Source organism: Nansenia antarctica (assembly GCF_963989245.1).
Source record: "Nansenia antarctica genome assembly, chromosome: 9".
Lineage (NCBI taxonomy): Eukaryota > Metazoa > Chordata > Actinopteri > Argentiniformes > Microstomatidae > Nansenia > Nansenia antarctica.
In genome coordinates, this window is record NC_137679.1 from 5,901,757 (window position 1) to 5,914,256 (window position 12,500).

The window sequence follows — 12,500 nt, forward strand, 5'->3', positions numbered from 1 at the left end:
CTTTATTTTATTTATATTATTTTTATTTATTTTTTCATGTCATTGATATTATGTTGTTACGTTGTTGTTCGTCATATCTGTGATTGTGCTTTGGCAACACTTGTAAAACGTCATGCCAATAAAGCCTGTTGAATTGAATTGAATTGACAGAGAGAGAGATGCATCACTAATGATCATGAGACAAAAGAGCCATGTGTCTCTCATTAACCTCTCCCTCTCTCTCTCCCTCTCTGTCCCTCCCTCCCTCCCTCTCTCTCCTTGTCTCTCGTTGTCTCTCTCTCTCTCTCCTTCCCCCCCCTCCCTCTCTCCTTCTCTCTCTCTCTCCCTTCCTCCGTCCTCACTCCCTAGATCTTTCTCTCTGATTCTCCCTCCCTCTCTCCCTCCCTCTCTCTCCTTGTCTCTCTCCCTCCCTCCCTCTCTCTCTCTCTCTCTCTCTCTCTCTCTCTCTCTCTCTCTCTCTCTCTCTCTTCTGTTTTATCTTCCTCTACCTCCACATCTCCAGTGACCTCACCAGGGACCAGCTCACCAGCCAGGTGGTGATAAAGGCACAGCAGCGCCTCTCTCACCTCAGGCAGCTGAAGAAATAAATAAATTAAGGCGGCTGAAGAAGTTTGGCACAGAGTCCAAGACCCTGTGGGCTTCTACAGAGAGACAACTGAGAGTCTTCTACAGAGAGACAACTGAGAGTCTTCTACAGAGAGACAACTGAGAGTCTTCTACAGAGAGACAACTGAGAGTCTTCTACAGAGAGACAACTGAGAGCCTTCTACAGAGAGACAACTGAGAGTCTTCTACAGAGAGACAACTGAGAGCCTTCTACAGAGAGACAACTGAGAGTCTTCTACAGAGAGACAACTGAGAGCCTTCTACAGAGGCCCAACTGAGAGTCTTCTACAGAGAGACAACTGAGAGTCTTCTACAGAGGCCCAACTGAGAGCCTTCTACAGAGAGACAACTGAGAGCCTTCTACAGAGAGACAACTGAGAGCCTTCTACAGAGGCCCAACTGAGAGTCTTCTACAGAGAGACAACTGAGAGTCTTCTACAGAGAGACAACTGAGAGCATCTGACTGACCTGCCCTCAACCACAGAGCGCTACAGAGGGTGGTGCGGACAGCCGAGCGCATCAGTGGATGTGAGCTTCCCCCCCTACAGGATATACACAACAAACGGTGTATCAGCAAAGATCCCTGCCACCCCAACCACAACCTGTTAGACCCCAGCCACCCCAACCACAGTCTGTTAGACCCCAGCCCCCCCAACCACAGTCTGTTAGACCCCAGCCCCCCCAACCACAGTCTGTTAGACCCCAGCCACCCCAACCACAGTCTGTTAGACCCCAGCCACCCCAATCACAGTCTGTTAGACCCCAGCCCCCCCAACCACAGTCTGTTAGACCCCAGCCACCCCAACCACAGTCTGTTAGACCCCAGCCCCCCCAACCACAGTCTGTTAGACCCCAGCCACCCCAACCACAGTCTGTTAGACCCCAGCCACCCCAACCACAGTCTGTTAGACCCCAGCCACCCCAACCACAGCCTGTTAGACCCCAGCCACCCCAAACACAGTCTGTTAGACCCCAGCCACCCCAAACACAGTCTGTTAGACCCCAGCCACCCCAACCACAGCCTGTTAGACCCCAGCCACCCCAACCACAGTCTGTTAGACCCCAGCCCCCCCAACCACAGTCTGTTAGAACCCAGCCACCCCAACCACAGCCTGTTAGACCCCAGCCCCCCAACCACAGTCTGTTAGACCCCAGCCACCCCAACCACAGTCTGTTAGACCCCAGCCACCCCAATCACAGTCTGTTAGACCCCAGCCCCCCAAACCACAGCCTGTTAGACCCCAGCCACCCCAACCACAGTCTGTTAGACCCCAGCCCCCCCAACCACAGTCTGTTAGACCCCAGCCCCCCCAACCACAGTCTGTTAGACCCCAGCCACCCCAACCACAGTCTGTTAGACCCCAGCCCCCCCAACCACAGTCTGTTAGACCCCAGCCCCCCCAACCACAGTCTGTTAGACCCCAGACACCCCAACCACAGTCTGTTAGACCCCAGACACCCCAACCACAGTCTGTTAGACCCCAGCCCCCCCAACCACAGTCTGTTAGACCCCAGCCACCCCAACCACAGTCTGTTAGACCCCAGCCACCCCAACCACAGTCTGTTAGACCCCAGCCCCCCCAACCACAGTCTGTTAGACCCCAGCCACGCCCCCCCTTCCCCCAGGCGATCAGGCTCATGAACAAGCCCACTGTAGACAATTGACTATCATCCCCAGGCACACCCCAAGCAAACAGACTACCTAACTTCACCTAACCTTAAGCACACAGTCACTTTACTCAATACTACCTCTCACACCCACTGCCACCGAGTGCAATACTATTGATATTCTACTACATCTATACAACTACAACTATTTCTTATTTTGTTTTACTAATTGTACTGCTAATTGTATCCTGTCTTATTTGTCTTATTGGTCTCCCACACTTGCGACTTGTCTGATTGTCTCACTTATGTCTTTTATGTTTTTTTTATATTGTCACTATTTTATCTGGACTTATCTTGTCTGTTGCCTTATTGTCTTGTGCTGCAATGTCAGGAACCCAAGCCTAAGATGTGATCTCTTACACTCGTTTAATGTGATGTAGCAATTATTTACTATCTCTTCCTCCTACTCTCTTTCTCCACCCTCCCACCCTCTCTCTCTCTCCCTCTCTCTCTGTCTCTCTGTCTCTCTCTGTCTCTATCTCTCTCTCTCTCTCTGTCTCTGTCTGTCTGTCTCTCTCTGTCTCTGTCTCTCTATCTCTCTCTCTCTCTCTGTCTCTCTATCTCTCTCTCTCTATCTCTCTCTCTCTCTATCTCTCTTTCTCTCTATCTCTCTCTCTCTGTCTCTCTCTCTCTGTCTCTCTATCTCTCTGTCTCTCTCTCTGTCTCTCTCTCGGTCTCTCCCTCTCTCTGTCTCTCTCTCTCTCTCTGTCTCTCTCTGTCTCTCTCTGTCTCTCTCTCTCTCTCTCTCTCTGTCTCTCTCTCTCTCTCTGTCTCTCTCTCTCTCTCTGTCTCTCTCTCTCTCTCTGTCTCTCTATCTCTCTCTCTCTCTCTCTCTCTCTCTGTCTCTCTCTCTCTCTCTCTCTGTCTCTCTCTCTCTCTGATCAGTAGAATCTGTGTGAAGTGACTCAAACAACCAGCCTGGCAACTCCTCAACCTGGCAACTCCTCTCCCAACACTGAAACAACCACTCCCCAACCTGGCAACTCCTCTCCCAACGCTGAAACAACCACTCCCCTACCTGGCAACTCCGCTCCCAACGCTGGATCAGCCCCTGGCCTACCTGGCAACTCCTCTGTGGGTCTAACAGGAAGTTGGGAGCCGAGGCTTTCCTTCCCTCCTTCATTCCACTTCCTGTCAGCCATGTGACCTCTGACCCCTGGAGGCAGCTACCGGAACAGCACCCTAATCACCTCTCTCTCTCTCCTCCTCTCCTCTTCATCTCTCTACCTCTCCCTCCTCTCTTCTCCCCATCTTCTCATCATATCTACCTCTCCCTCCTCTGTCCTCCTCTCTTCTCATCATCTCTCTATCTCTCTCTCCTCCTCTCTTCTCCCCATCTTTTCATCATCTTTCTACATCTTTGCATCATCTCTCTACTTCTCTCTCCTCCTCACTTCTCATCATCTCTCTCTCTCCCTCTCCTCCTCTCTTCTCCCCATCTTCTCATCATCTCTCTATATCTCTACTTCTCTCTCCTCTCTTCTCCCCATCCTCTCATCATCTCTCTACTTCCTCTCTCCTCTTCCCTCCTCTCTTCTCCCCATCCTCTCATCATCTCTCTACCTCCTCTATTCTCTCCTCTCCTCCATCCCCCTCTCCTCCCTCCTCCTCCCTCACCCTCCACCTCTCTTTGCCCTTTTTGTTCAAATCATCACATTTTCTTTTCACTTTTTGCTAAGAATGCTTTCTCCACCTCTTCCCCCCCTCTCTCTCTCCCTCTCTCTCTCTCTCTCCACCCCCCCCTCTCTCTCTCTCTCCCTCTCTCTCCTCCACCCCCCCTCTCTCTCTCTCTCCCTCTCTCTCTCTCTCTCCACCCCCCCCTCTCTCTCTCTCTCCCTCTCTCTCATCCACCCCCCCTCTCTCTCTCTCCCTCTCTCTCTCTCTCTCTCTCCACCCCCCCCCCTCTCTCTCTCTCTCTCTCTCTCCACCCCCCCCCTCTCTCTCTCTCTCTCTCTCTCTCTCTCTCTCTCACTCTTGCAGACAAAGACATGTGGCAGATCAATACTCTGTTAGGAGCCTGTGTTAGTCCACACACACACACACACACACACACACACACACACACACACACACACACACTCTCCTCTCCTCTCCTCTCCTCTCCTCTCTTCTCCTCTCCTCTCTTCTCCTTTCTTCTCCTCTGCTCTACTCTCCTCTCCCTCCCTCCCTCCCTCTCATAGTCAGCAGGTTAATGACAGTGTCTCTGAGCCAGGTGAGGATAATGAACAGACACTCTGAGTTTGGGTCAGAAGCCCAACAGAGACATTTAGCAGCTCAGCAGCTGTGACACATTTAACATGGAACCAACGTTCCTTTCTTCTACTGCAGTTATCTCTGACCCTGGGACAGACCAGGGGGTCCAGGGGGGGGACTGGTGTGTATGCATCCATGTGTGTGTATGTGTGTGTATGTGTGTATGTGTGTGTGTGTGTATGCATCGATGTGTGTGTGTGTATGTGTATGCATCGATGTGTGTGTGTGCGTGTGTGTGTGTGTATGCATCAGCGGTGTGTGTGTGTGTATGCATCAGTGTGTGTGTGTGTGTGTCTCACCGTTGTCCGTGGCGATGAAGAGGGCGTGTGGGTGCGTGTGTGTGTGTGTGTGAGTCACTGTGTGTGTGTGTGTGTGTGTGTGTGTGTGTGTGTGTGTGTGTGTGTGAGTCTCACCGTTGTCCGTGGCGATGAAGAGGGCGGTGTAGGTGTTGTGGTGGACGTGAGGAGACTCCCGGTCCAGGGGGGAGGAGGTGTTGACCGTCCCCTTCACAGGGTTCACACTGAGCCACCCCGCCAGGTCCCTCAGCACCCCGAACCTGCCTCCCACACACACACACACACACACACACACACACACACACACACACACACACACACACACACACACACACACACACACACACACACAGAGGTGATAGCCTGTTAGAGAGAGCTGACATGGCTTGGTTTTGTTTGTTGTGTACGTACGTTATTGTGTGTGTGTGTGTGTGTGTACGATTACTACACTAGCCACACAGGTGTTAGCTTGTTAGCTAGCTTGTTAGCTAGCTAGCTTTACAACAGGAATAAGAACATAAAGTGAATATAAAAACATATACAAGCATAGAATGAATATAAAAGTAGGGAAACCAGTAAAAAGAAAAGGTAAAGATAAAATACAATAAAAATAAATGTAAAAAAGGGAAACTGTACAACCTCTGCCTTAACGCTTAGTTAATGGATGCAGCTATGGAAGCTGTAAGCTGTATGCTGGGGAATGTTGCTGATGTGTAGATTTGCTGTAGAATAAAACTGTGGATTGAAATGATTCCACTAGCCTACTTCTCTCTGTGCAGTATGTGTATACAGGATGATTTCAACAAGTACAGTACACCATGTTCATGTGGAAAGCATGCAGGCCCACACTATAGAAGTGTCCACACCTCTGACCTGACATTTCTCTGTCAGAATGACGAGGTGGGAGGTTCTGAGAGATGAGACCATTTGTCATTGTATTAGCAGTTCTATTGTATGAACATGGTTGTATGTCGTAAGAATGGTGTGTTGGTAACAGTGGCCAGTCATGTTTAATGTGTCTTCTTTTATATTCTGTCACATCTTATAGTGATGGAACGACCACCACACACACACACACACACACACACACACACACACACACACACACACTGGGGTGAGGAATGTCTTTTCTCTCTCCGTGAAGGACGTAGAGACGACAGTATCCATCATGTGTAATGGTGTGTGTCTGTGTGTGTGTGTGTGTGTCTGTGTGTGTGTGTGTGTGTGTGTGTGTGTGTCTGTGTGTGTCTGTGTGTGTGTGTGTGTGTCTGTGTGTGTCTGTGTGTGTGTGTGTGTGTGTGTGTGTGTGTCTGTGTGTCTGTGTGTCTTCTTTCGTGTAACGTCAGAGGTCCAACTCGGTGTCGCGTAGCCATGCCCGCATCTCTGGTTCTAGGTCGAAGAGGCTGGCTTCTGAGGGTGGTCTATATAAGGGGCAGATGGTGATTATGTGGTCGGCGGTCTGCTCTGGGTCACCGCACTCGCATGCCGCCAGGCCCCACGCCTTCATTGATGTTTTAAAGCGACCGACACCAGTTCGTAGACGGTTCAGTGTGGTCCATTGCCGGCGTCTGGGTTTCCGTTAACCGGTAATTACCGGTCTTTGTCCGGTAAAATTTGTTGAAGTCCGACAAATTGAAAAGTCGTCGGACATATTGTCCGGTGAAAATAATTCCCTTTGAATACAATTCGCTAAAGTTCACATTCTGATTCCTTCTATTTAAAAAAAGACGAATATATAGGCTATGTATTTCTTTTATTATGATATGATTTGACACCGGCATGATGATGACTCCTAATGTGTAGGCCGGCCTATGCGAAACAGCGCACAGGTGCCACATGGGATTGATGCCAGATGGGATTACAGCTTAACCAGTCTATTACCGCTTAAACACAGTAGCCCATTCGGCGGTAACCCATGCCTATCTGGCAACCCTGCCAACCCGTCCACCATAGTAATACGCAAACGTTGCAGCTCAAAGTGCACCATAGCGAGCGATTAAATTAATGGAAAGATGGCAAAACAAAGTAAGCTTAGCAATTATTTCATGAAGCCAAGCAACAATGAGTCTGAGCCTGAGGAGAAGTCTGACTCTGAAGAGATGGAGGCCGCGGTGGCTGACAACAATGATGAAAACAACAGGATAACATTTAAACCTTCCTACTTTTCAGTTAATCTGGCTGTTGATGTCATTTTGTCAAAAAAAAAAATAGGCCATCACTGATTCCGTCCCCTCAGCGCTTGAAGAATATGCTAAACCGGCCATCCAGACCATCATTGGTCATTTTGGCCAAGAAATGACCAGCGATGATGACTCAGCACCAGCCACAGCCCCGGTCATCGATGCCACAAACGTGCAACGAGATGCCATCGGTGTCATGACAGCGCTTCGTGGTTATGGGGGCTTGCGTTTCTCAACAGCCTGCGAAGTCCTCATCCGAGACTTCAGCGAAATTTACCCAGTGTGGGCCACACTGGCCAAGATAGCCTGCTTGATTCCCGTCTCCAGTGTGCCTGCAGAGAGAGGATTCTCTCTGCAGAACCGAATTAAAACTGCGGACCGAAGTTGCCTTGGGGAGGGCAAGGTCACACGGCTAATGCGCATTGCAAGTTGCGGAGAGACACTTTGCAGCTTTGATTTCAAGTCCGCAGCTGCACGCTTCAATGCTGCCAAAAAGCGACGTAGGCCTAATAAGTAGCTGAAATATATGAGCAGCCATTGTTATTTTCAGAGTTTTTACTCTAGGCTATTTTATTTAAGGCTATCCCCTATCTATCTGAGAAAAGGCATAGGCGATAGGCCTAGGCTGTAACATCGAACGGAAATGAGCCTATACATACGCATTGCAAGTTAATTTAAAGCCTATTTATTTTCAAAGAGTTTTATTCTATTTTATTTTATCTGATAAAAGGCATATGAACGGAAATTAGGCTAGCCGTGTCACGCCAGAAGCCTACATGCTTGCACTGTTACTGTTCAATAAAATGTTATACATCTAGACATTGTGGTATTTCTTTATATACGTATCCCAGACTGCCTATCAATTGTTTCTCAATAAACAGTTATGTTCTCCCCATTGTCATACTCCCGAGCTAAACGAAATGCCTTCCCAACCAGCGAGACCTGGTTATAGAAATGACGTTGTTTTATTGATTTAAAAAAAAGGGTAAAACTGGAAAGAGAAAATAGAAAACTCACATTAATCCCAAACAATTTAACAAACTTCAGTTAACGTAATGTGGAGTCCGTTCATTGATCGATGCTGTCTGTTCAGTTCCCAGTGAGGCGCCCGTTCAGCGCTGGACCCGTTCAGCGCTGGATTTGACGCATGGCATAGCGCGCATGTGTCAAATCATGTTATATTATTATATATTATATAGCTCGCATCTAATCGTATCGGATGAGAAATATACATTAAATGGCATATATAGGCCGCTACACAACAGTAATCACCGCGACAAACAGCTATATTAGATTTGAAAAAAAAAAATATGATTTAGATTTTTTTTTAAATTATTATATTTTAATATGATGACCGGAATAGATCACGTTTGTCCGGTAAATCGAATTCTTCCCGGACACGATGTCCGACGGCAAACTTTTCTAACGGAAACCCTGGCCGGCGTGGTAGGTCGTCTCCTCCAATGGCGCCATCTCCTGGGTCCCAGATGTAGCGGTGGATTCGGGAGGGCCCGGCTGACTCCCACTCCTGCTTCCAAGCTGCTGCCAACCATGCATCTCTGGAGATGTCCTCAGAGGTGGAGTTGAGCATGGCTTGTGCTGCCTTGTTGTAAGGGTGGCGGGTCTTGAGTCGGCTTGGAGGTGCTGGTGTTATGGTGGTGTTGTGCAGGATGTGCCAGTCATGCTTTTGTGCCTTCCTGGCCAGGGCGAGGGTGGCAGCCTCCCGTCGGAGGCCGGCCGGTGCTATTCCCGCGAGGACTGGCAAGAGGGACACAGGGGTAGGCTTCAAGCATCCAGTTATTATTCTCAGGGAGGTATTGATAGCCACGTCTGTGTGTGTGTGCGTGTGTCTGTATGTGTGGATGAACTCAGGTAACACATTTGGTGTCGTCGTGGAAACGACTCAGGAGTGTGAGCCGACTAATGTGGCCTCTCAGACAGCAGTGCATTATGGGAAGTGTCTTGTGATTGGATGGCTCGAGGGCTTCTGTGTTCATGTCACAGCTCACTGATTTACTAGCCCACACACACATACACACACACACACACACATATAGACACACACACACACACACAGACATATAGACACACACACACACACACAGTGTTGACATGAGTGTGCTCTCCAGTCATCCCTATCCCAGTGTGAGTGGGGCATAATTGGTTGATTGACACCAGCTGTGTGACATGAATGATTGAGCCAGCTGATCCTATATATGTGACCATTCCCACAATAAAAGTTGCTTCCTTGATAACATGAACCCTGTCTGACAGCGTATGATTCCTCCGTTCAGTGTGTAGTCCGATCGTTATGGTCTTAGCCAATACGCAATAACCAACGTTTAACAGGTTATGGGCCCAGAGTGCTACCATGGCGAGACAATCGGAAAGAAGTTCGCGTTGGTCTCGACTAGCGTTTGACGGAGATGAGGAAAGGTACGAACTGTGGGAAACAAAGTTCATGGGCCATCTCCGGCTACAGAAACTGAAAGACACTCTCAAAACAGACCTTCCCTTAACAGCTTCGGCTCAGGAGTTGAGAGAAGATGAGGAGAAGAATGCAGAGATTTACGCAGAGCTCATTCAGTTTCTAGATGACAAAAGTTTGTCGCTCATAATGCGAGACGCACCAGATGACGGACGAAAAGCCCTAGAGATATTGCGCAATTATTATGCGGGTTCAGGGAAGCCAAGGGTTATAAGTCTCTATACAGAGTTGACCACACTGCAAAAGTCGAACAGTGAAACAGTGACGGACTATATCATTCGTGCAGAAAGGGCAATAACTGCACTGAGGAATGCAGATGAGACTTTGAGTGATAGCCTACTTGTGGCTATGGTATTGAAAGGACTGCCCGAGTCATTTAAACCCTTTGCGATACATGTCACACAGAGTGACGAGACCATGCCTTTTTCTGTGTTTAAAACTAAGCTCAGGAGTTTTGAGGACACGGAGAAAATACGCGTAACGGCGTCGGAGGACAATGTTATGCGAGCCCAAGCCCTGTCTGACCGGGGTGCCCAGAACGCCCAAAGCGCATGTAGCCAGAGCGCACAGCGAACAGACATTGTGTGCTACAAATGTGGCCAAAAGGGACATATCAAAAGGACCTGTCGACGCAAGGTGTGGTGTAACCACTGTAGGAGCTCCACACATCAAGGAGCCGCCTGCAGAAGGAGACCGGACCAGGACGACGCGCGAGGGGTGTCCGAGCAAGTGAGTGGTCATGACAACACTTACGCGTTTCTGGCTAAGGACAAGCCAGGACGCAGTGTTACGAGGGGCCTGATGGTGGACACCGGTGCGACTGCGCATATTATCACCGACCTGGCCAGGTTCAAGGTGTTCGATGACGGTTTCCAGGCCGAGACGCACTGCGTGGAGCTGGCGGACGGCACGAGGAGCAAAGGGGTCGCAGAGCGCAGAGGAGATGCGGAGGTGTGCTTGGTGGACAGCCGAGGGAGGCGACTGACTACAACGCTGCGAGGGGCGCTGTACATCCCCTCATTCCCCCAGGACATCTTCTCGGTGAGAGCAGCCACAGACACTGGGGCAACTGTGATCTTCAGAACAGGAGAAGACATCCTACAGCACAGAGACGGTACTGCATTTCACATCCATGAGCATAATAGACTATATTATTTGCCCACAGTGGATGACCAATGTGATCAAAGTAAGAGCTGTTTTGATCTAAAGACATGGCATGAAATTCTAGGACATTGTAATTTTGAGGATGTTCTGAAACTCCAGAATGTTGTTGATGGTATGTCAATTAAGGGAAAAATTGATAAGTCTAACCTGAACTGTGAAGTGTGCACTCGGGGAAAGTTTGTACAGAGCTTCAACAGGAAGCCTGATAGAAGGGCCAAAAATGCTCTAGAGTTGGTGCACACAGACCTAGCGGGTCCAATTGACCCAGTGTCCATAGATGGACATAGATTTGCACTTTCGTTCACAGATGACTATACTAGTACTGTGTTTTTCTACTTTCTTAAGCACAAGAGTGATACTGTACAGGCGACAGAGCAGTTCATAGCTGACACCGCCCCGTATGGTAGGATCAGACGTATCAGGTCAGATAATGGTACTGAATTTACAGGGAAAGAGTACCAAGGGCTACTGAGAAGAAATGGTATCAGACATGAGACATCATCTCCATATTCGCCACATCAGAATGGCACTGCAGAACGCCAGTTTAGGACTCTCTTTGACATGGCTCGATGCATGTTATTAGAGAGCAAGCTACCCAAGGTGTTATGGCCTTATGCAGTACAGACTGCATCTGTAGTGAGAAATAGGTGTTTTAACAATCGCACAAAACAGACACCTTACATGATGCTGACAGGGAGACGTCCCAATATGTCTAGGATGCAGAAGTTTGGAACGGTGTGTTATGCCTACAAACAGGATAAGAAAAAGCTAGACCCAAGGAGTGAGAAGGGCTTCTTTGTAGGGCATGACAAGAAAAGCCCAGCTTACCTGGTTTTCTATCCTGACAGTGGAAAGGTGAGGAAGCACAGACTGGTCAGATTTATGCCAAAGACGATGGGTGAGCAGCAGACACAGACTGAGATATCAATAGATGATGAGGACTGTGATGTGCCACAAAGGGCCAGCACGACTAAGCAAAGGGACGCGAGTCCAAAGACAGCTGAAGAGCATATTCCTGTGACCAGGCCCGAACAGGTGCAGACTAGGGAGAAACAGGAGTCTCCACGCTATCCTCCCAGGGAGAGGAAGAGACCTGATTATTTTGGGGACCGTGTCTATGAAGTAGGAAGTCAGGACCAGGCACAGGTAAACATTGATTACTGCTACAAAATGTTGTGTAACGTACCTTTGACCTACAGTGATGCAGTGAAGTCACCCAAGTCTAGAGAATGGGTCAGTGCTATGGACGACGAAATGCAATCATTGAGAGAGAATGGTACGTTTACTTTGACTAACTTACCCCAGGGCAAAGTTGCAGTGGGGGGTAGATGGGTGTATACAATCAAGAAAAATGCAGATGGTTCAGAAAAATACAAAGCACGCTATGTTGCAAAAGGCTACAGTCAGAGAAGGGGTGTTGACTATGAAGAGACCTTTTCTCCCACAGCCGATTTAACCAGTGTTCGAGTGTTGATGCAAAAAGCAGCACAGGAGAATTTGATTTTACATCAAATGGATGTCAAAACTGCCTATCTTCATGCACCGATAGATTGTGAGATATACATGGAACAGCCAGAGGGTTATGAGCAGACATCTGGCACAGAGACAGTGGTGTGTAAACTAGAGAAGTCACTGTATGGTCTAAAACAGTCTGGCCGAAATTGGAACCATTTATTACACGACTATCTAATGGTGAATGAGTTTGTGCAAAACCCTGCAGATCATTGTGTATATACAAAAGAAACGGAACATGAGAAAGTGATCATGATTATATGGGTCGATGATTTGGTTATTGCTGCCAGTAACGAGAATGCACTGAATGTTGTAAAAGAGATGCTCTCAAAG

General features: G+C 48.6%; 1 protein-coding gene across 1 annotated transcript in view; it reads right to left on the bottom strand.

Annotated features, from left to right (window-relative positions):
- The window catches only part of cdh13 (cadherin 13, H-cadherin (heart)), a gene marked incomplete at both ends in the record, with an annotated part of 100,025 nt that overhangs the window by 6,427 nt on the left and 81,098 nt on the right, over window positions 1-12,500 (bottom strand). The window contains one exon of the mRNA XM_080539168.1: window positions 4,941-5,083. Coding sequence (XP_080395294.1) covers window positions 4,941-5,083 — 143 coding nt within the window. The remainder of the gene's footprint in view (window positions 1-4,940; window positions 5,084-12,500) is intronic.